At 39.5% G+C, this 24,469-nt stretch overlaps 1 protein-coding gene across 8 annotated transcripts in view; it reads left to right on the forward strand.

Moving 5' to 3' along the window:
* Positions 1–24,469, forward strand: part of Prkn (parkin RBR E3 ubiquitin protein ligase) — a 1,269,303-nt gene that overhangs the window by 678,026 nt on the left and 566,808 nt on the right. For all 8 annotated transcript variants that reach the window (XM_074070800.1, XM_074070813.1, XM_074070825.1 and 5 more), the window contains one exon: positions 1,058–1,173. In XM_074070800.1, coding sequence (XP_073926901.1) covers positions 1,058–1,173 — 116 coding nt within the window. The remainder of the gene's footprint in view (positions 1–1,057; positions 1,174–24,469) is intronic.

Consider the following 24,469-nt stretch of genomic DNA (forward strand, 5'->3'; position numbering starts at 1 on the left):
CAAAATCTAACTTGTACACCTTGTGTAAATGAAGTTTTATTGGGTACAGTCAAGCCCACCTATTTGTATGTCATATATGGCTGCTTTTAGACTACAATGCCAAGCTGAGAAGTATGACAAAGACCAGATGGTCCACAAAACTGAAAGAAACAAGTATTTTATATCTGGAGCTTGCCACAGAAGTTTATCAGGTCTAGTATTTAAAGGGAAAACACTCTCCACATCCCAGGTAGTTCCACACAAACAGGAGCAAAGAACAGGGTGTCAGGTTCTCCTGTCATCCAGTAACATCATGGTGTTTTGCCAAAGCAGAAAAATTGACTTAGGTTAAAGACTGTTGGACGAGAACCAAAGCAGTGACAGTTGTCAGTGCCCTGGTGTGTGAACAGAAGAAAGGAGTATGAGAACACACACAGGAATTAGAAAAGCAAGGAATTAAGAAAAGTAAAAGGGAAATTGTGGTTAAGAAGAGAATTTCATCAATGAAAAGAATGTGACCTATAGGAAAAGCTAAAATAAAATTCTGTGCTGCAGGACATAGTTAGAAAATGAACCAAGAAGGCAGAAGGTGCTTATTGAAATATTCCCAGCTGCCTTGGTGGGGGGTGGGCAGCCAGGGCTCCCAGGGAATTCTGGGATGCTGAGGCAAGACAGAAAGGGGCTGCTGATTGTTAGGCTGGGAAGAACCATGAGGCTCTCCAGTCCAGGTGTGTCTATCTCCTGCAAGTCCTTGTGTACTGGGTGTGGGTTTACACATGGCTCTCTAAGTTCCTTCCTCTGTTCCACATTGCTGCTGCTAAGTGGCCAACTGTGTTGTATGCAGCAGAGAAAGAACTAGGTTCTCTTCTGGAATTCTCAGGGCACTTGCTGACCAGGTCCACATCAGACAAAGCTGTTCTTTCCCTCAAAGGAGCTGATGCTGATTTCTTCCATACTCAAACCTAGTAACAGAGTTCTTCTCCTGCCCTAAGATATCCTTTACTGTCAAAATGTTCAGAAAGGGGAAAAAATGGCAAAGTGGAATCCACATAAATAATTGTGTTTCTCACTCTTTCAGGAATTTTTCTTTAAATGTGGAGCACATCCGACCTCTGACAAGGACACATCAGTAGCTTTGAACCTGATCACAACCAACAGTCGTGACATCACTTGCATAACCTGCACAGATGTCAGGTAAGACCCCGAGAATGAATAGTGTCCCCTCAGCATCTTGCTTTCCCAGCAACGTCCTCCTGGTGAAACTTCCCTGGTCACCTCTTCCTGGGGAGCAGCCCCTGCTCTGCTTCCATGCTGTCCACCCAACCTGGTGCATTTTAATGTGATGAAGCTACTTAAAACGCTGATTACTTGACTTAGAAGTCAAATAAGAGCACTAAGAAAAGTGAGATGACATATCTAATAATAGTCCAATCTTTATTTGGGTATAAACTGTAAACTCACCCTTATCAGTGAGTTCTAAAATTAAAATATGATGTGAACATTAGGAATGAAATAAGAGTCTATAAGCACCATTTATTCTTGGAGTATATAACCAGTATATTTTATTTTAAAAATCTCTCTTCTGCATACTTCACTTCTTCCCCTATTTGTCTACATTCATATTGGGGCTTTTCATACTTTGATGTGCTCAAAGTGAAATTGTGTAGCTAATTTAGGACTCTGTTATTTCTAATCCCAGTGAATACAAAGATGGAAAGAATCTGTGGAAGTGATGTATTAGAAAAAAAAGGGAAAATGACAAAGGTTGATTTATAGTTTAAAGCCAAGGCCCAAAGCAAAAAGCACTTGAGTCTATTTAATCCGCATAGTGAACAGCTGAATGTGGAGTTCCTTACTCTCTTCAGATGGACAGAGTAAAAGCACATATTTTCTGAGGTTGGTTAAGAAGCTCAGATCACAAAGGTGAGCACTTAATCCTACTATCAGGAAGAATTTTCTAGTAAAATGACAATGTGTTAAGCAAAAATAGCCTTGTAAACGTCATCATTGTAAGTGTGGTTTGTCACTGACCTTTACACTGTTCTTAATGGCCTTTCAAAGTTACCTTATGACTCCTTAATTAGTGATATTAATACTTCTAACATGGGATTTCTATTCTATAATATCTTTAGATTTTAATGGTGATTAAAAGAAGCCTAAAAGCCTTAACAACATCTGTTGGCCAAACCTATTTCCAGGAAAGAATGTGCTGCTTTCCTAGCAGAGTCACAGCTCTGGTAGGAAGCACCACAACATTGCCTAAAAACCTCAGCATTCATTTCCACCCTGTTGGCAAGGTGATGGCTGCAAGTGGCTGATGCTTCCCAGATGCAAGAACGGTTTAGGGGATGCTTCTAGTATTTCAGGAAAGGAACTGGAAAGTGCTGAATGAAGGCCCACCTCCTCTCCTAGCAATAGGTACTTAAAGTCACTTTCAGGTTTTCAAAGGAAAGCTTCAGAATGCTTTTTCTATAAGTCAGAATGCAGCCCATCAGTCAGTATTTTAAAACCTTCCATTAACATGGGTAAAGATAACATTAAAAATATGTAGTGAGGATCATATTATCTGACAATGAGCTTGTCCTCCCTGTCCCCTGCTGCTAAACTGACACTTTTATATTAATGGGTGGCAACATCTTCTGAAGCAAATGTGCCACCTCCCAGACACACAGGGAGATCATTCTGGAAAAAATGATATTGTCACAATAAAACTTTTCATATTATTGGTTTCGGTGATTTTATAGCTAGAAGCTACTATATTCAGTTAAATTTAAGTATGTATGTATATAACCAAAAAGTTGATTGAATAGTCTTTTCTTGTATAAGAAGGGGGGTGCGCTACATGTAAGAAAAGAGAAAAGGACTCTTTCTCCTTACTTTGATAGATCTGTGCTTAGGGCTGTCATGGTCTTCAGGAGGACACTCCAGTACAATATGTTGTGGTTTGGTGATCAGTGTATGTGTTTTCCTTAGTAATGTTTTATTCCTTAGTTTAGAAGTAATTCACTCACAATAATCTACAGAGCCATGTTAGAAATTATTTTTACCCTAATGGTTAGGGAGATTTTGATTTAATTCTCCCTAGTTTCTTGATTATGCCCAAATATTTACATGTGTTTGTGTGTGCACAGTGTGAAATTATACTGTATGTAGAGTTTTGTATCTGTGTTATACACTTATTATGACATAGTGCCAAGTTTTCTCTGCCATGGAATATTCCATGTAAGTAATTTTTAAAATCTAAAATTTTGGTTCTAGCTTTTTAGAACATAAATAAGACTGAAACCCGTATTTTATACAGACAAAGATTACTTATAATACGTAGTGCTGATGGGCATAATTGAATAAGGAGATTGCTTACTGTATGCTTTGCATCTAAGCATACAGATTAGGAAGGGGAACAGGTCAGTGGTAATGGGAATTTTTCACGTTCTTGATACGTATTCCGAATTTCTTTCCAAAGACTCTACACACTTCAGATCGTGACTGCTCATGTTTGAGAGGGCTTCCTTCTGCATCTTATCTAGCACTGAGCATGCCCATATTTTAGTCTCTCCCATTTGATAAGAGAAATATTTTTATTATGAATACTTGGTTTTTAAATGATTAGTGAGTTCAATCATTTCTCATTTGCTTATTTGCATTTTGTTGTTATTAGAGACTTTAGGAAGAATATACAACATCCATCTGGTCTCAGCAACTACTTTCACATTCACTAAAACGTAATATCAATGTGTCCTTTATGAATATAAGTTTTATTGGCTTTTGAATTTATGTTTAAATGCATTCCTTTGGTCTTTAGCTTATAATTTTATATCTTCCTGGAGGTAAAATCAAAAGTCATAATTAATGACAGATTTGAACAGATTTTTTTTATCTATTTATATTTTATGCTTTATTCATTTTTGTATGTGGATTAATCATACATCATTAATCAAACTAGACATATTTAATCATATTATAGATTAAATCTGAGGGTAATGTTAATTTATCTATAAATATATCTTCTCTGTGTACCTCTTATCATATTGATACAAGAATTTTATTTATTTTTGTGCTTTATAGGTATGTATTTTCTATAGGAGCATGGTATCTCTTTCTTTTACCTCTTTAATAGGAATTCAAGGAGCCCCTGTACCACTGAGGTAACTTTTTGACTGCAGGAGAGTGGCATAATCTCCTTGGTCTTCAATTTGCGTATGAAATGCAGGCATTTAATTAGGTAATCTCAGGCTCTACCCAATTCTCAAGGACTGCAGAAAGGAGGGATTGTACTTGTTCACAGCCCTATAAACCAATTAGACCCGCTGAGAAACTTTTTCTTGAAATCTTTCCTGCTGACAGACAGATACTAACATAAAAGGTAAGGTTTTCCATGATGCTGTCTAGCAAATCCCTCATTTGTAGGAAAATAAATAGCATATTCATTCATATGTGCACTCTCATTTGTGCCATTTGATAAAATATTTTCTTCCTTAAGAAAAAAAGTGAGCCATAAAGAACAGGAACATCCCTAGGGCTAAAGTGAAGCCACAGGCTCCCTTCCTTCTTGTCTCCTCTCCATACCTACAGTGGTGACTCACTCCTCATCCATTCAAGGTCACTGGTTGGTAGTCTGAGGTTTAAGAATAAAAAGTAATGAGTTGAACAAAAAGCAAGGGTTTGAGCTAGGCCCAGGAAGGACAGCACAGAAAGGCAGAGCAACTGGATTGTTTGGTATTTCCTGTGCATTATACAGACAGATTTAAAACATCCCTGGATGCCTCCAGCTGACTCAAAAACAACAATAGTTAGTCATGAAATTGACATGGGCAAAGCCAAAGGGACATGTGTACTGTCTCCCTGATCAGTGGGTATCTTGGGGCTCCACTGTATCATCAGTGTCTCCAAAGGGAGACAGTATTTCTACTCCTTGAATCTCACTTTGCATTTTTATTCTTTAGAAAAAGTTAATGTAATGTGTATAAACATACAAAATAGAAAACCCATCACCATGATAGCATTTGAGGAAAAAAAAAAAAAAGAAGAAAAGAAAAATAACATCCCTGTTCTTCCCACCGTGTTGCTCCTTCTAAGACTGGTCAGCTAATCCATAGTTCTTTCTCCTTTACTCAGCATTCCTCCATTTAAAAAACTGAGAACTAAAGAACAACCATGTTTGCATAGTCAAAATTTAACCTTCCAAAAACATGTTTTAAAACCCACTTCCTAGCAGAACATTAAATCTAAGAAGCATTACTATCTTGTAACTGCCCTTGACTCTTCCAATAGACTTAGGGTTTTAATGTCATTGTTGTTTGGTATAAGTGTTTTTATAATTTTCTTGCCTTCAAATTTGTCTTAAAATAAAATTCATCCAGCTTACAGAAGCAGTGCTGCCATGGATTGCAGGCTTAAAAGATTGACTTGGGCCTGGAGGTTAGCAAAGATTCATCTTGAAGTCCATTTGTACTTGCTCCTGGTATCTCAGGGGAGAATGATTTCACTATCATTTGACAGTATTCAGGTATGCATTCATCCCTTCATTTAACAAAGGGAGATAAGATGTGGGGATCCTAGTTATGTTCCCTTTGGATATATTTGTTATGTCTTAAGCTTCTTTGGTTGATTTACATTTTAATTTTGTCTGTATGGTAGTTGGCATTTCTTTGTGATTCAAAATTCAGTTCTTTAGTCATGGAATTTTTGAGGCACTACAGAGAAATCTTAACCAACTTAACCTTTTCTTAACATTGTGGGGTCAAGTGGGACTTGATAGCTTTATGCAGTCAGGTTCTGGGCAGCATGGGCAGAGACCGGACCTGCCCAGGTGGGTTTCACCTCTTTAACATGGCTCTGCTCAGTAGGTGTCTTGGTTTCTGTAATGAAACATTGTTAAAAGGTTTTTCAACACTAGAGTACTTGTTTGTGCACACAGAGCTATATAGGTACCAAAAGTGTGCATCTGCCTATGTAATTTACCATGCCAGGGACAATAGACACCTTCATGTAAGTGTGGGGGGCTCTTGGTATGTCCACGTAACCTAGCATTGAAGGGAAAAGCAAATGGCAGGATCTAACAGATCAAGAAGACACATATATCACAATGAGCAGGAGTATGTCATACAGGAGAATGGAAAATCGTAACTTTTTAAGATGAAGGAGGAAACTTCAAAGATATGTCTTGTAGCTTGAAACAGGCTACTTCATACTATGCCCCACACCTCATGGGAATAAATCTATCACCTCCATGTGAGTGATTCTCTCCTGAGAAAGTGTGGTGCACTCCAGTCTAGTCCAATCTTAATGGAAAGCTGCTACAAAGTCCATCCTTTGCCTAAAACTTCCCATAAAAAATAGTCACCTTTCCTCCTGAAATTCAAATGTAATGCTTACTGACCTATAATTTTTCAGTCACAGTCTTTTAAAATAACTTGGACTTCTTTTAGATAAAGATGTTGAGATTAAGACATTTAAAAATTGCATCTGGACATGCATCAAAGATATTGTTATACCAACCAACAGACCAAAGTCTGCCGGACTTGATCGATTTTCTTTTCCTCACACCTCATTTCCCCTCATGCTCTTGTTTTTCTCTGTTCTGTAAAAGGAAAGGCTAACTGTAAGACTGGAAGGTGAATGTAAGATGTGAAAGGGAAAATATAGGAGTAAAGTTAAAGTGGGGTACAGAGAGAAAAAAACAGACTCACCACTGTGTCACCCCCATCCCAAACAGTGAAGAAACCAAAGCTGCCTTCCTCTGCGTCTGCTCTGTGACACTGCAGGCTGCTCCAAAAGCAAAGCCTGAACTTTCCTTGCATGCAAGCATGGCTGATGGTCCCAACAATGTCCAGCACCAGTCTGTGTGAAAGAGATTTAAATAAATGTTTGCTGACTTGAATTAAATTAAATATGTTTCATGAGGTGCAACAAATAGAAAGCAAATCTTTTTATACAGAATGCTCTGAATTGAATGGAATTTTCCAAAAGTCAATTAAATAAAAGTAGCCAGAAATCAATGCAGAGATTTGAGGAACTATCAAGAATAAGAGGGGAGTCCAATTTTGAAGTCTAAGCCATTGGATATAGATTATCAAGATGTTGTTTGGGGTCAGTTACTTATGAAAACATAGAAGAAATATTTTATCTACATTGATACTTTGAAATGTGAACCATGTCAGTTTTAATGTCAGCCAGTGACCTTCACTTCTCCTGCAGTGAACCCTGTAGATTTCACATGGGAGCAGCTGCATCTGCAGGGTTTCCTGGAGATGTTACAGGTGCATGTGCATGAAATTCACATGGCTTACCTTTTCATTTAACTGTCACTGCAGGTGTCCAGCAACCCCCACTGGCAAGAGGAGGACAATATTGCAAATACTCCCATACAAATTTTGTGTCAGTTAAGGTCAACTTGCATGTTGTAACCGTCTGGATTCTAAGCAGTCCTTTTCTGTTGATGGCTGTTAAGAAAGAGACAACTACATTCCTCAAGCATCCAAAGGGTCTTTGCTGGAACTTTGTGGATGGTCAAGCTTTCTTGTAAAGGTCCATTTTCACCAGAAAGAAATGCACACATAATCTTTAAATGACATTTTTTTTAAACTTAGAAAACTCTTGCACAGTTTGTATATTTATTTTTAATTGCAATTTTATCCTTGTAATTAGCAACTGACTATAACTAGATAAGGGGAAGAAGTTACATCTCATTACAAATAATGCTTCAGTGGATTCAGACCTGCAGATTAAAATTTTACACCGCTAGAATGGTTTTTGGCGATTAGCAATGATAATTGCTAATCTAACTTGAGCTCTGTGAACATCCTATGTATAGCTGTTACTTCTCATGACATTTAGAATTAAGTATTTACAGATTTGTCCTTTGTGGCTTCCACAGCTTGTAGAGCTATTTGCAACAAAATAAGTCTCCAAAACCTGGAGTGCAAAGTTACTTATTGGAACAAGAATCACGGTGTGTCGATTCCGTTCCTTATTAATTTGACAAATTCTGCGTCTTCCATGTACTAACAGTGGAATTATAAGGGTTTCTAGCTCCAGATACAGATTTTTTGCAACATTAAGGGCTACTGCACTGGCATCAGAGTCCTTATGCCATCACACACACTTACACGTTAATGTGCAGAAGTGTGCGTAGGGACACATCAGCATCCTGTGAGGTCAGTATCACAAGCAAAACAATTATATGTGGGCATCTGCGATCTTTAACACCTCCTTTACCATCAAAATATCATAAAAGTCAATCAAGCTATTCATTCAGTAGACACTTACTGAGTTCATCTCAGACTTAAGAACTATTCCAGTTGCTTCCAGCTGAGACAAAATATTGTGTTTCAGGTGAGATGCATGGAGACCAAATGACAGGAATGTATTTTAACAGGGGAAGGTGTGATAGATGGCCTAATCATAACAACTCTTAATTCATTCTCACTGTAGTATTGCCATAGAACAGGATCCCAAATGCATTTCTTTGGTTCCATTTTTCTTCACGTTTCTTTTATTTGGCTCAGACAGAATTAAAAAGAAATAAATAGAATCATTTGTATGTGTTTGTGCAAAATGAGCACAAGTTTGTCCATTCCCTATTTTTTTGCGCCTAGTCAGCTAGATACTAACCTTACCTGCTTCACCCAAACCATGAATGCAGTTGCTGCCTCTGCAGAAGCACCTCCTCTTTGCATATTACCCTGAAGAAGACCAGACCTGAACCCCAAAGTCAAACTCTAACGCCTGGTGCAATAAGTGCCAGTCTCCACGTCAGGTTCCTCCTCCTGAGCCTGAAGAAAAGTATACTTTGTGGTAGTTTCATATTATGTAAGACTGTTTTCATATGTGCTCAGTCTAAACCTATATGTGTGCCAGGATAATCTGGCATATATTCTACAAGACTAAAGTCCAACAATTGATAACAATTTCTATTGCTCTTACCATTTGTAAGGTGTTTTACATGCATATTGATCTTATTACTGGCCACAGGTGAATGTTACACCTATTTTATTGATGACAGAAAAATAAGCTCCAACCTTACTTAACTTGCTAAAAGTCACATTTCTCTTAAATGGCAGAAGACCATGGATCACTGTTAGACTCCATGATAATTTTGACACCAAAATCCATGTTTGCTACCATGCCACATGGCTTCAGGAATATATTAGTTGCCTAAACAAATGACATCATTAATTGTGAAGGAAGGAAGGAATTGTAGCTGGAAGATAGAAATGGATTGAAGATGAGCAGCTTTAGATATAAGCTTAAATGTTGAGGGAGTGGCGCTGGGATCACTGTCTTGGTTTCCTGAGGATTAAAGGCATTCCTGCTTAATAGGCCAGCTGAAAATTCAGGGCATGAGAGAATTCTAGCCAGGGGTCTCTGTGAAGATGTTCCCTGCTCTCCAGAAGGTCAATGTGTGGGCTCCTGTTGCCAAATATAGAAGCTTTGGCTCAGAGATCCTTTGCTGAGTAGTGTGGAGGAGTATGGCAGCACTTCCTGGACAGAAAGGTGGAGGAGGCTTTGGGAACCATGGAGAAGAGTGATGGATAGTACAAGAGGAGGCTGTGTGTTAGTCAGACTTCTTGTCACTTTGACAAATACCAGAAAGAAGCAGTTTAAAGACAGAGGGATTTATTTTGGCTCTAGTTTCAGAGGTTTTAGACCATCATAGTGAGAAAAGTGTGGTAGAGCAGAGCAGGTGACCTCGCAACAGCCAAGAAACAGTGAGAGTGCCAGCACTAATGGGCGTCCTTCCCCTTTTATTCAGTTGGAGCCCCCAGCCTATGTTATCGTGCTGCCCTCATTCAAGTCAGGTCATCCCTATGTAGTTAATTGGCACTCGAAAGACTCCTACAGACACACCTAGAAGTACGCCTCACTAGTTCCCTGGGTGTCTTCGATCCAATCAAACTGATAATCAAGATTAACCATCACCTGGTGCCCACCATGAAAGTTGTCACTTGGGCCCTGAGGTTCCACCATGGAGGTTGTCATCAGGGGCACCAAGGTGGAGTGAGAAAATCACTACAGAGAAACTTGGGAGTTCACCTTACATGGAGGCTCCCAGGCAGCACAATCCAGTGACTGGATTCCTGCCCAGTCACTGCCTCAATGCTGATCCAGACGTCACCCATACCCTCCAGGGAGGATGACCAAGATCCAGGGCACAGGAAAGAGGGCATCTAGATATAAAATAGTACAATATCTGATGTAGAGGAAGCTGTCTTACACATAACACAGAGTTCATAAAATTATGAACTTATCTAAGGACACCAACAAGGGTGTGAACATACAAGTGACAGAGTGTGAGATTTTGCAACACATAGGGCTAAAAATGTATAAAGGATTCTACATATGAATAAGGAAAATGAAGACACTGGAGAAAAACGGGCAAAACATTTGAACAGACACTTCATGAAAACAGGTTATCTAAATGACTAATGAACATACAAAAATGAGATATACCAATTAAAACCACACTGTGATATCATTACACACTCAACAAACACCTATGAAACACAAATTCATCATTCACTTTTTTGAGAAATAGAAATTCAATACTTACATACTTCCTCTTTTAGCATATTACTATTGGAAGAGTAATAAATAACAACCACAAGAAATAGTTCAATAATAATCAATAAATGGTGAAAAAAAAAAAAACCCTGTCACAAAAATAAAAACAAAAAAACCCTTCAGACTAATATACTTCTCTGCTTCCACTTTTCTGTTCTCCCCAGATCTTGAGTCACTGTTTATGGGGAGGGAACCTGATGAAAGTTACTGCAACCAGAGAAAGATAGCCTTCAGGGAATAGGAAATTCTCTCTGGCTTTCCTTCACCTTGACATGTTGCTGTACTCATTTCTGCAGTGCTGGAATGCAAGAAGAAATCAATAATGTCTCCTAAATTTTTATACCTCAAATTTGTCTCTCTTCACTAACCTCATTACTCTTAGGGATTTTGGGGAGGTCCTGGCGTAGGTAGTAATAATCAGCATCCCACACAACTAGGCACATAGGACAGCAAGCTGCTTCATTGTTCTCTATGTTCATTAGTGAGAACCCGCAATGACAAAGTGAATTAGGCATTGTTGTTCTTAAGCAGTTGGAGAAGCGGCTGTCTTCCAGGTAGATGACAAGTCAGAATTTTATGTTCACAGGCTGACTTTGATCCCCTGGTCTGACAAAGACACTTTATTCCCAATAAGACAAATTGACTTTCTGCACCCAACAAACTGCAGCCCTCCAATTCACAGCAGGAACCCTTTTTCCAACAGTGACTAACCCTCATTCCACAATATCCACAACACTTTTCTTGTTTCAATTAAAATGACTCTTTCAAATTGCTTCCTCTGCTGAAGGTTCTCCCAATTTGTGTTGCCGTCAGCAAATGTTACTTATGAACATACATTATTGCACAAATGACCCTAACTTCTTAAACCCTCAAGTGATTTGTTCTCAATAACTAAAGAAGACTAATTCTCTGCTGCTTCTTCCCCTTTCATTTTCCTTCTTCTCACAGTTAAAGTTTCAATATCCTTTTAGTTTGCCTCCACTGGCCTTGCCAACTCCCCAAGACACATGGCTAGCATAGTGGTAAGAATGCCACCTTGAAGACAAACTGTGTGAGTACAAAACTTGGCTTCGCCACTCACTACCTCTGTCATTCTGGATTGTAAGAAGTGTTCTTTTCATCTGTGCAGCCCTGTTGTAAGGATTAAGTGAGTCAATACACAACACTTAGCAAAATGTTTTGTGTCCTATGTAGGTGCACCAGAACAGCTGGCCAAGCTAGCACAGCCCAACTTTACAAGTTCAGCTTCAAATAGTGATAGCAAATGTTGAAAATTCAGAAGCCCTCAATTTTAGGAGCACATACCCCATTAGCTCAGGGATATGCATTATATTCTACCATTTCTGTCTGTTGGTGTACAGGTCAGAAGGGTTTTGCCTCCTGAATCCACTACCACACAACTGTCTTAGGGCAAATCAGTCAATCTGAACTTAATTTCCTAAATTTGGTCTGTTCTTGAGATGATATTAGGATCAAATAAGTTAATGTTAACATACTTTGAAAATTTTAGATCCCTACATGAATGTACCTCAGTTGTAATGTTTATTATCATTTTTTCCTCTTGAGAAATGTGTCATAAATAGCTCTTTTTAGAAATGAGATATTTATTCAAAGAGTAAAATTGATCCCTGAGAATCAGCTCAGGGGAAATATTTTGACTAAGGAGGGAGTAGGTTCCTTCAGGCAAATACTTTTTAATATTAGTGGTAGGAATAACATGGGGACATGATTGTATAGGACATAATTGTAAAAGAAATTGAACCTTGGCCACCCAGAAGTACTTGAGAAAGAATTCTTTAATAGCATCACCTCACAAATTTGAATAGAGTTTAATTTCTTAAATGTTGTGGAAGCTGTGACAAGAACATGTCATAAGATGAGTTCTCCACAAGCAGAAATCAAGACAGAAGTTGTTATGTATGATTTTCAACTTACCCATCAGAGACCAGGGCCTGGGAAGGGAGGAGACAAAGCAGAATTCACAAAGAAAGAGACCTGACGAGGCCTGGCCTAGCTTTGTGAGGAGCTCTTGACACGATGTGGCTGCAAGGTACCATGGTATTCAGGGTTGGACACAGTGGTCCACCTAACAACTCCCATAATCTCTTGGTGTGGCTCTCCCCTGAGGACAATGGAGCTGCCCCTGAAGGAGTTCATGGCCATTACCTACCCACTGACCACATCACCAGCAGGGCAGCAAGCTCTTCACTAACCAGGATCTGGAGGGCATAGGCAAAGGCCATGAAAAGAGCCAAAGAATCCCTACTAAAGGTGTCCTACTAAAGGTAGTTAGGACAGTGGTAGAAAACAGTGTGCACAATAAGTATTTCTGGACAAAAATTAACAATATTAATATTTAACTTGTTTCAGTAATTGCTATAATGCAAAGAGAACTTACTCCATTCCATGAAATAATATGCATTTTGAAAGGAAAAAAATAGTCAAATTCAACTACCTTATTAATTTACTACCCTGATGCCCTTACATAAAATTCAAGTGTCATGTAACAATACAAATATCTTCAAAATAAAAACAAAGTTTTAATCATTTTTATGGATACCATAACATCAGTTTGATAAACTACTGTAAATTTCCCTTTGTTATCTAATATAAATGATCCCCTTAAAATAGAAACAAACATACTCAAATAATGAAAATATATCTTAAAGAAGTTAGGGAATAAATGTCAAATTTTGTTTCATAGTGAATTGCATAAGGTTTCACAGATATGAGAAGAGATGAACAATTTATCATGTCTTTTAAGAAATATAATTGTTGCTCCAAAAATTCAGTACATATAATCAACCATGTCACAATTTATGCCAGCATATTAATGTCAGTTTTTAAAAATTGCTCTAGAATATTAATATCAGTTTTTAAAAAACACACACACACGACTTTAATTGTGCATATTAACTGTGCAGGGACTTGACATCTGATCTTAAGCGTCATGGAATTGGATGAGTTTCTGGCATGCACAATTGCATATTGCTGTCAACTAGACTTGTTTTACTTGGATTCTGGTTTTATGTCCATTTTTAAAGTCTATTGCAATTGCTCAGTCACTATTTGAAAGGTTGATTTCAAATTGTCTCCTGATAGAATCATACTGACTAGGTTAAAGTAATCTTCCACAAAAGAGGAATAGGTAGGTTAAACTAACCCAAGTAGTTTAATTAAAGACTGGCGCTGAGAAGGTAGGCTGTGGATAGAGCCCAATGGTAGAACACTAGCTGGGGCTTAAGCATCTAACACATGAACCTGTGGGGGATATTTCATTTTCAAACCATAACAGTCTCCTTTGCTTGTTATCTGGCACAATGTCAGTGACACTATCAGGAGATACAGCAGAACAGAAATCCAAAAAAAAAAAAGAAAGAAAGTAGGCTTGAATTTTTCTCTGGAGGACTAGCTATGCAGATGTGAGCTGGTCATTTATCCCACAACTAACATTCTGTCTAGAGAGACCCATTATACTTGTCAAGATTATTGGGTTTGTACTGATAGTCCAAAAATGAAGTTCACAAGAAAGTACTTCCAAAACTGTACAGCATTATTCAGGTGTTGTTATTAAGGAGCACTTCTCCCTAGATTTGCCAGTCTCCTGAGATCCTCTGCTACAGGAAAGTTTTACATGTGTAGTGTTCAGAAGATGCTATCTCTTCAGTGTTGGATGTCTGGCAAAGTCTTGGGTGTTGATGGCCAGGCTGTCTGACGTGGTCTCCTGGTGGCTGTCTGAGGACACTCATGTCTTCATTATCCCAGAGCACAGGGTGCCTATACACTAGTGAGCTGTGTACAGAGCAGCTCTCTTTGGTCAAGTGCCAGTGCTGAACTATCAACTTAAAATTTCTTTTCCGAGAAAGTGTCCCTTCAAATCATTAAGATAACAGCTACTTTAATTCTATTACAGGTAACTCTTATTACAGAATTTATGTCAATAAAATGATCAAATGCTTGAAGTGAGACAGTGACATCACACACATTGGTTTTCATGTGACTCTCACTGTTCAGCTCTAATCTGGATTTCTGGGATGATATTTTTGGCTATTGCAACTCTAAGTCCATATGGAGAGATATTTTGGCTCAGGAAATTAAAAAATAAATTTTAGTCTTTAAACCTTTATTTTTTTTTTGCATTCCTTACTAAATTACAAATAGGTAGAATTACCCTTTTATTTTTGTTGAAAACTTGACTTAGTCAATTTGGACTTTTTCTCATAAATTACTGAAACACTTTCCTTAAAGAGGACTACCACTAGCTCCTTATCTGTTCATGGTATCTATGTTACACTATGCTTGTTCTGCCTTTTGTGAGACTGGCAGAATCATCTCTCCTCCCCCAGTCTCTCACCATGTCTCATTTTATTATTTGCCAATTTCCATCTACACTTGCTTTTGAGTAGGTTGATTTGCCCTTGAATGGCTCAGTGGTGCTCTGGGTACACCAACTGAGCCAGCCTTTGGTGAGCACTTCCTAGGAACCTGGGTCTGTGATTAGGAGCGCAGCCTTAGGAGGAAGAGTGTTGGCTTGGCAACCTGTTTCCTCTTGAACTGTATATCACCTGCCCTCTCTGAACTTCTAAAGGTCATGAAAAATAAGTGAAGTTAAGCTTGAACAGTGCCTGACACATAGCAAGCAGTCAATTTTGCTCAGATTTGCTCAGATTTTGGCTCTGACTTGCTAACGAAACAGTACACTATAGGTATTTATCATTTCATTTATATTTGTTCCCCAAACTTACATCAACCATGACCCTAGGAAGCATAACGAAAGAGCATGTCTTCTTATTTCTCTGGCTGATATATGAGCTTGAATTCAGGATACTATATGATAAAATCAGTTCATTTCAACAGCTAGCTTTTTTCTAGCTAGTTGAATTGATTTTTTTTCTTTTGAGAACAATAATATTTTAAAACCGGTTCTGTACTTTTTATGAATGTAGTTATGAAAATAGCAAATGTAGTAGATATTCTATGCAACCCCGTTTTCTCATTTTAATTTTTTCTTTTATATTTCCTTCCTTCCTCCCTCCCTCCCTCTCTCCTTCCCTCCCTCCCTTCCTTCTTTCCTTCCTTTTTGTTTTTAATTGACAAGGAATGAGGCAAGAATCTTGATATAATATCTTTCAGTAGTGTAGATTATGGTTGTACACTAAGGGCATCCCCCCACATATACTTCAGGGGGAACATTGGCAATGCCTAGAGACAATTTTGATTGTCACCACTGGGGAGGGAGTTTGCTATTGGTATCTGGTGTGTTGAGACCAGAGATGCTATTGAACATCCTACAGTGCACAGGACAGCCCCTTACAACAGAGTTGTCATCTGGCCCCAAATTCCAATAGTGCAATATTGAGGTTGGAAAGCCTACTTCAGGGGATGAGGAAGTGGGACCAACCCTGAATTTCTAAGACAAGACAACCCACTTCCTTGAGAACACTGCATCCAACTGTACTCTCAACCCATGATGGTTTCAGACTCCATTAGTCCTCTAACTTGCTTCTTGTCTGAAGATAAATAAATGTAGCTCCAAATTTGTTTGCTCAATGAAGTGCCTATCCCTTCACACAGAGCCGTGAGGCTGGCTCTTTCCTGTTGCATTTTGGTAAATTAATGAAGAAAAACTGGCTTAACCGATATCAGAAACTGTGCTTCTCAGTTTCAGTGAGGTGGTGATGAGGAAGCATGCACTGAGAACAGGAGGCTGAGTCTGCTGTGTAGAGATAAACAACTCTGAAAGTCATTTTCCAGAACCAAAAATTGTAACTTAGATCTGTATTTTAAGTAAATTCCAAAAACCTCCATCAGCTTTGAAGGTGTCACCTTTGGGTTTATAGGTGGAAATGAGGCCTTATCTTCATGAAGAATGGAAACAAATCTGTAGATCTCTAATAAAACAGCTTATAAAAGTCATCTATTTCATTCTGAAAAGTAACCCTGTATCATGTGTCTTTAATGCTAGTTGGTAGTTTTAAGCTGAGTGAATAATTCCTAAGAAGGCAAGGAAAATGGAGCAGAAAAAAGTCAGGCAAAACAGAACCATGTTAGAGAGTACCATGTCTCGTTCAAATTCAGCATTATTGTGCACTGGTGATTTAGAGTGTAGTTCTAGTGGTCTTATAACATTCTGGTTGAAACTTGATCCTTGCCAGGATTGTAATGAGTTTGCAGTCTTTAGTGGGCTGATAAATAAGCCCTGCTCAGGGCTGCAGCACATATTTGCAGAAGCCATGTGCCTCCAAGCACTCATCTCCAATGTATCACAGAAGCCACATTTGACCCACACATGGCTAGCTGAGATCCCTGTCACCCAAGTCCCATCTGCTGCACGCCTCACCTGACTGAAAACTTTGCCTGCTCATACTTCTCACTGATGGTATGCCTCCTTAAATGTGCACAAAAGCCCTGTGACCTGTTTATAAGTACTATTTTGCCCTCAATCTTTACATAAGTTACACAGACATAGTGAGTGGTATTACTGGTCAGCTGGCTGGGTCCTTTTCCTCTGCCTGTATAGAAATCGTGAGTAGATGAGCAGAAGCTTTTCAGTGCTGGAAATCCTAGACTCTTGAATGCCCAAGGACTGGGGACTAGAATGGATTGTAAACCCAGAGGGTCATAGCTCTGAACCCTGAGAATGAGAGCCTGTTACTCTAGGCTTTAACAGCCAGAGACATGGCTCTAGATGGTCAGGTTAGAGGTTTATTGCTCTGGGCCTTCACCACCATGGTTTGGCCCTTGGCATCTATTGTAACCTGTTGTTTCCAGCAGTTGTGGTGGGCAGAAGCAGACAGCAGAAAGCTGCAGGAGGTGGATCCTGCTAGTGCAATAGCTCTCAAACAGGCCTGTGGTCCTGGGAGCCTCACAGCCCTACAGTGACAAATGTTTAGCTCTAGGACCTAGGATGTCTGAGACCCTTACCTCTTAAAACCTGGTAGCTCCCTGGAACTCTTCCAGCAACCAGGGCCCACAGTTTCTTCAGCTTTTGTAAGTCCCTGTTATCTCTGTGGCCTCTGTTTCCCATCATTTCTGCCCCACCTCCTCTTTGGGTTTCTTCAGTAGCCCCTTCACTGCTGCCACCTCCAGCACCATATTCTCTTCATGTTATCACCTCAGTCCACTCTACTAATGATAACAATCCAAAGTAGACAAGAAAAGCTCACTCCAGAGAAGCCTTCTATTTGGCTAATGTTACAACATCAGGGGGGCAGCACAGGAGGGTGTCTCCTGGCTGACTCTAAGTCAAACAGCCTAGTTGCATAGCCAGAAAGGGAGGTTGCAAGCATGTGTGCACCAGTCACTGGCCTTCTGCTGGGCCTTCAGGGGAAGCATCTTCCCTCTGGCCTGAGTCAGAGTAGCTTCAAGGGAAGTAGGGTCATCTGGGGTTCACTGATACGTGGTGGACAAAAGGTATGGCACAAACTGAAATAGTTGTGGCTGGAACAATGCCTTCTGGATCTGGAGTTAGTTGTGTGTCAGCAGCAAGCAGCTGTGGTGGCCATGTAGCTTCTGCGAGGCATCCTGAGAGTGTTCAGAGCAGCTGGAGGCATGACGACAGTCCTGGTGGCTACTTTAATGATAGTCCTTTGTTCAAGACAGCTAGGGTACCAGGAGAGGGTCTAACAGCTGTCAAATAGGGAGTCAAATTGCCTGGTCCTAATATCTTAGTTTATGTAAAGGGGAAAAAATTATTGAAAAGAGTGCTTACAATAAAAGCTTATGATGAGCAGCATGCAGTAGTGCTCTGCCAGTGCTTAACTCCTGTCCCAGTGTCCCAGGGAGAAGTGGGTCCTCTAATCTGCCTCAGTGGGAAGAGATTTGGAAACTACTCCAGTGTCATATAGCTAGTAAGTTAAAACAGGGTCTAAACCCAGGTCCCTAAAATAAAGTGTATATTCCAAGGACCTCAAGAGTCCTCATTCCTATGAGTACATGAAATATTCCTTATTAGGAATCATGTGTAATTCAGGGGGCATCAGGCTAAGTCACCATCTCATTACTTGCATTCCTAATGATGTTCTCACAATTGTATTGATTCATGTTACACAAATACACCATGTGTATAGACCTCACAGCAATATGAGAGCCTCTCCTGCCTACTCTCTTGTGACTTTCATGATGTTTTTTCCTGCTTTATCACATCTTGCTACCTCTCCATGGTAGTACTGACAGGGCTGGCATTCAGCAGTCAGCAGAAATCTGTTGGAGGTTGGACCGCTTGAGGACGAGCTACTGCCTGACACTGAGCACGATTTCTAGATAAACTACTAGCTGTGTTTATTCTTTGTGAATGGCTTGTTTTGATCTTCCCTCACTAAGTTTTCTATTGAGTATTTGACTTTTAAAAAATAAATTCGGAGGGTTTGTTTATATGTCATGAATGCTAACACTTTCCCATACATATAATAATAAGTGTAAATATTTCCCCACTTACTGTTTCTCTTTTACTGTTTAGAGCTTTTTCCCATACCAAGTGTAAGATTTTTATGTAGTCAGATATCAGTGGTTTTGAATTCCCTGCATTCATAGGATTTTTTTTTTTTTTTGGCAATGCTAGGTTATTAACTCAACTTACCCAGGTTGTATTCTCATAGTTTAACAATTTCATTACTTTAAACATGAATTCTTTGATCTTCCTAAGTACCTGTGTTGAGAAACTTTAAAAAGAACTAGGTTAAATCATCACCATTTTACTAATTATTCTAATACCATTTATTAAATCAAAATGTTGTCTTATAACCTGAGATCACAAATGATCTTGTGTCTTTTGGGCTCCTGTGTCTGACCTGGTGCTCACTCCTGTGCGGAGCAGAGCGATTAAACACTGCAATGCTGAATACATTGTAAAATCTGCTTGAAAAGGTTTGTTTTGATCACCATCTTTTTCATATGTTTTGACCGTTCTGTGATTATTCTTCTTTCAGAACAAATTAAATGAGTGTTTCACTCCAGCTCACAACCTCATGGTTTAGTGGGGGAATGAGTCATTACTTGTTAAGGCTACATTGAACCCAATTCCCAACTTGGCATCAATTTTAATTTATAAAGATCATGCCTTGAACAATTTTGTCAGTAAAGGGATATTGTGTTAATATTTTTAAAAATCCTAAATTATAGATTTGTAGACCTGGAAGCTACTTGAGAGCGGTCATCACTTATAATTCTCCCTACAGATGGGGACAAAACCAAACTGAACCAGAGAGAGGAAGACATTTCTTTTTATATTTTTAAACTTATTTTCTTCTTTTTTAGGTTTCAAGCTTAGCTGTTAAATCTCATGCTCTGGTTTGACCTTGAGTCCCTCCAAACCAAGTGATAGTGTTTTTTGCTTTGAGGGGCCCTCTTGGGCTACCTGCTGAGGACTTTTCTTTCAGAGACTCATTTCCTGAATCTCTGGCTAAAGAGAGAGGTTAATAGTTTGGGGAGTTCCTTTACAGGCCATTAGAAACGATTAGCACATTGCATAGATTAAAAGCTTGTCTCGAGAATACTGGACGCTCTGGAAAGGAAACAGGGCTTTATATACAGCTATTTTTAGCACCTAATTAAGGCAGACTTGGAGATCCCCATCCTTTCTTGCCAGACTGTTTCATATTTTAATTATCAGGAATTCATCATTTCCTCTCAGCTAAATTCTGCCTCTGGTAATTTAAAGCAATAGTAACTTGAAACACTACACATGAATTCTTTGGAACAAATTTGTGAATCACCCCATAATCCCATTTTTGAGACTGATTATTTCAACATCTGTATCTTTCCTCCTTGACATTTTTTTCTTAATATTCTAATTTCTTCCTGATTTCCTTTCCATCCTACAATCAGTTTTTATTCCAATTTCACTGTTCTCCTGGATGTCCTGGAACTGGCCCACCATGCACGCTGGTCTTGTTTTCATGCCCCGACCCTGGCTGCTTTTCCTTCTCTCAGCATCTTCACCCAGCCATGCCATTCACCCTGGTGTTGCCAGTTCTGGAGGACATAATGCAATTCTCACATGTTCTAAGTCTTCTTATCCTTCCTTATTTTGTATTGAAAAATCCTACTCCATTTTGTGTAAATACTTGCACAATACCCTAGTCCCGTCTTTTCCATTTCTCATATCCGACAGTACTTTACTTCTACTGATTAGGAATTGTATCATGGATTTCATCAGTGATTTTTATAACCATTTCTTTCTCTTTACTATTGCAAAGATAGAAACGATTTAGTATACTTTCAGTGCATTCATCTTTTCTATGTTGTATATAATGTATATACATCCAGTTTTACATGGATGTTGATCAGTCACCAGACCAATAATACCCCACAAGAGAAAACGATAGTTGTACTCCTTGTATAAATCAGAGTTTCCTTCTGCCATTTCACTCACTACATTCCAGACATTGTTCTTTCCTTCACTTCTATCCAAGCCTGCTCCCTCCTCCAAGGAGATCTTGACACAGGCTGTTTTCTTCATCTCTGAAGTTGTCCCAGTCTGCTCCACTCTAAGCCAACCTCTGCCCCATCACTTTGCCTGATTAGGGGAAACTTTGAAAGACTTTGTCTGTCAGGGACATCTGACACTAACATCTATAACCAATACCTACCAGGCAGTTGAGTTCACCTGGACAACCAGGTGTGTATCCTCGTTTTCCTGGCTGCCAGATATTGCCCTCCAGAGCAGTGGTCTCAGAGGGGACAGTGGTGGCCTGCCTGCCATCTTGTAGACCAGGGTAGGTTACCACAAGAGGAGCTGGCTGGTCATTCTGGAAGATAAAAGGCTTGTGCCAAGTCACATATGGGGGAGACGAAGCTTAGTGTACTACCTCAGAGGAAAAGCAGACAGCATAAGAAAAGAATCTGGGGATCCACTTGCAAAGAGTCTGTGGCTTTATCACTTTGTCACTGGGTACTATTGAGTTGTAAAGTTCACTTTTGTGTTTTAAGTAGGCTCCTCTGGGGGCTGTGGGGAGGAAGCAGGACTTGTCCAAGGTGCTGTGCAGATACTGCCAGGCAGAAGCACCCTGCTGACAGCCATGCCAGGCTCTACTCAGGAAGCAGCCCAGTGCCTGCTGTTCCTTTCTGCTCTGCAGTCAACCCACACTGGTCTCCTTCCCTTAGTCTCTGCCTCACAGTGAGGTGAAAGGTGTCTTTCCAGAAGGAATTACAGAGCCATGCTTTTGTGAAAATTCTAGGGCAAGTTCACAAACAGCCTCATGTTACTTTTCATACTACATGAGAACAGGTACCTTCCCATGTGCCTCTTTGGTAATTACAAACAGAATGCAGGAAAGATCTCAGTTATTGACATAGATGTGGGATCAGGTCACCACCTCCTCCCAGACACATGAAATTTATTCCATTCTGCACCTCAGGGCCTTTCATAGCCCATAGTCAGAAAAAAAAAACATATCCAGCTTTTTGTGCATCTCCTCCAACACAGCAGGTCTCTGCATCTGTGTCCCATCCACAGAGAGGAACACCCTGTCCAGATTCATGCTGGCCAATCCAATCCCTCACCTCCTTCACTTTTTCTTGTCATCCCATAATGCCACTTGGTGTTCTTTTATTTATAAGATTGAAGTCTTTCACCCTCAGTGGATTTGAACTGCATCTGTTTTGTTCACACCTGTGTACCCAACACTCACCAAAAGTGAGTGGCAGGAAGTAGATTTCCGATATGTTTCTGCTGAATGAGTGAAAGAGTGAATGAGTCCAGTATGGAGCCCACAAATATCTTGGGAGGACTGTCATAGACACTGCATCCTAAGGTTCACATCGAGAAAATGGAAAGTAGATGTTTTTAGCCCAAATATGCTTAAGAGAATGTCAAAAGAGAATTCGCCTCTGGTTTGCTTTCAAATTCCAATCCAGGCAGAAGGCATAGGTAATGTTGCATATGTGAAATATTTATAAATCCAAACACATTTTAAAGGTACAAAGACAGTTCACTTTAAAAATAGTTCTATATTAAGTCATATTTTGATGTGAAAACTACCTTTTAAAATGGAAGGATCATGCTCTAACTGTGTTTCACAAAAAAAGAAGTTTCATTCTTGTAAATTAATTATAGTGACCTCTTTAACTCAGGAAGACACAATGTGATTCTGTGACAGGTACCTGAACCCCACAGCATTTTGAGTCGCATACCAATCCTTTCTCCTGGGGCTGCTTTGAGAAGATGAGGCCCCAAGACATGTGTAATTCCAGCTGTCATCACTTAGGACTCAGGGGGCTAGGCAGGAGTGAAGGAGGGATGCTAGGAATGGGGAGGCTGCTGGTGCCTCCCAAGATCAGGGCTGGACAGTCGCCTTAGAAATTGCACAGCACAGCCTCATTGTGGGCCATCTGAAACAGCAGAGCAAGCTAGGCCATCTTAGGGCAAGGTGGCATGGGTATTTTTGGGCTCGTTCATAAATCAAGGCAGGCCCCAAGAAATACTATAGCATTGAACTTGAACTGAACTATAGCTTTTTCTTTTCTAATTTCTAAGTAAATCAAGTTCATACTTCCCCCCTTTAAACCTAAAGAGGTAAATTATTCCAAATCTTTCTCAGTCTTTCTGTACCTTTTCATCTGTGATTATTTTTAAAAATCTACAAAGATATGTATATGCATACATACAGTTTGTATATTTTACATGTAAACATATCTATGAACATTGGTACACATGAGCATATACCCTTTAAATATGTACAAGTACAAATGTTTATAAATGGTTAAGAACATACATATATAGGACCTTACTCTTAGAAAGTTGGGATCCACATAGTGTTCAATGATTTGGATTTTCTCCTTTCATGACATGCTTTTTATATTTAGTGATGGATTATGGAAAGCCTTTTGAGACAGGACCTGAGGCACACCCCATTCTTTCCCAGCTCTGCCCAGTGTCCCTTCTGTGCCTTCTCAGCAATTTCTCTGTGCTCTGTTTGTGGACATTGAGGCCACTTACTTTCCTCCTTCTCCAATAACATGGTGATGAAAGGGAGTGTACTTACGTTCCACAAACCTGGCTAGTGTTTCTGAAGAACATGTCTCCATGGGAAGATTTCTAAGCCATAAAAACAACTGAATTCTGAGATCGTGCTGAACAGATGACTCTGCTTTATGGTGGTTCTCAGAAGCGCAGAAGAACCTTCACCATGAGGCTACCTTCTAGTACACCCTCGTGAGTCACATTTGATGCTTTTCTCCTTGAATGTCTGATGTGGTGCAACTGAATATCAAATAGGTTCAAGACTGGTTGAATTCTGTCTCTTTAGCAATAAAAATATATTTATGTGTTATTGATGAAGAACCAGATTTGTTCTTCTCTGAAAGATTCTGAACCATGTTACCACTTTACCTAACAGTTCCACTAGGTAAATAAATTAAAAATACTTGCAGAAGAGGCATAAACAAGGTGCCTCATCCTTTCACACTGCTTCAGATGTCAACCATAGGTTGTTTGTGCTAAGCGGGGAGAATACCTTGCCACTTCTGAGTTAAACAAAATGCCTATGTGCATTTTTAGGGAAAACTTGCAATTTTTACTCACTTAGTTAATAAATACTTATTAAGCATTTACTAAGTAATGTCGAAATGCTGTAAACGATAGGAATTACAAAAACGAGGTCTTTATCCTAAGATATTTCCAATCACCCTAAGAAATTTGCAGGCAGAATAATCCGTAGATGTTAAAAATATTTCTATGTGCTCGTCAGAACAGAAGATGAGGGTACTGAAAGGAGGCTCTTCCATCCCAGGAGCGTAGAGTCTAGGTGTGATGAGCTTTGCTAGTATGGATATGTTTCTCAGGTACTACAAGAGAGAAACTATCATTCTGGTTTCAAGGTCGATGCACCACTTGAACTGAACCTTAAAGCCCAGGTGGGACTTTACTGGGTGGAGATGGAGAGAATGTCACCAAGAAGTGACAAAGATTGAGCAAAAATAAGGAACC

This window comes from Castor canadensis, chromosome 1, assembly GCF_047511655.1.
Source record: "Castor canadensis chromosome 1, mCasCan1.hap1v2, whole genome shotgun sequence".
Taxonomy (NCBI): domain Eukaryota; kingdom Metazoa; phylum Chordata; class Mammalia; order Rodentia; family Castoridae; genus Castor; species Castor canadensis.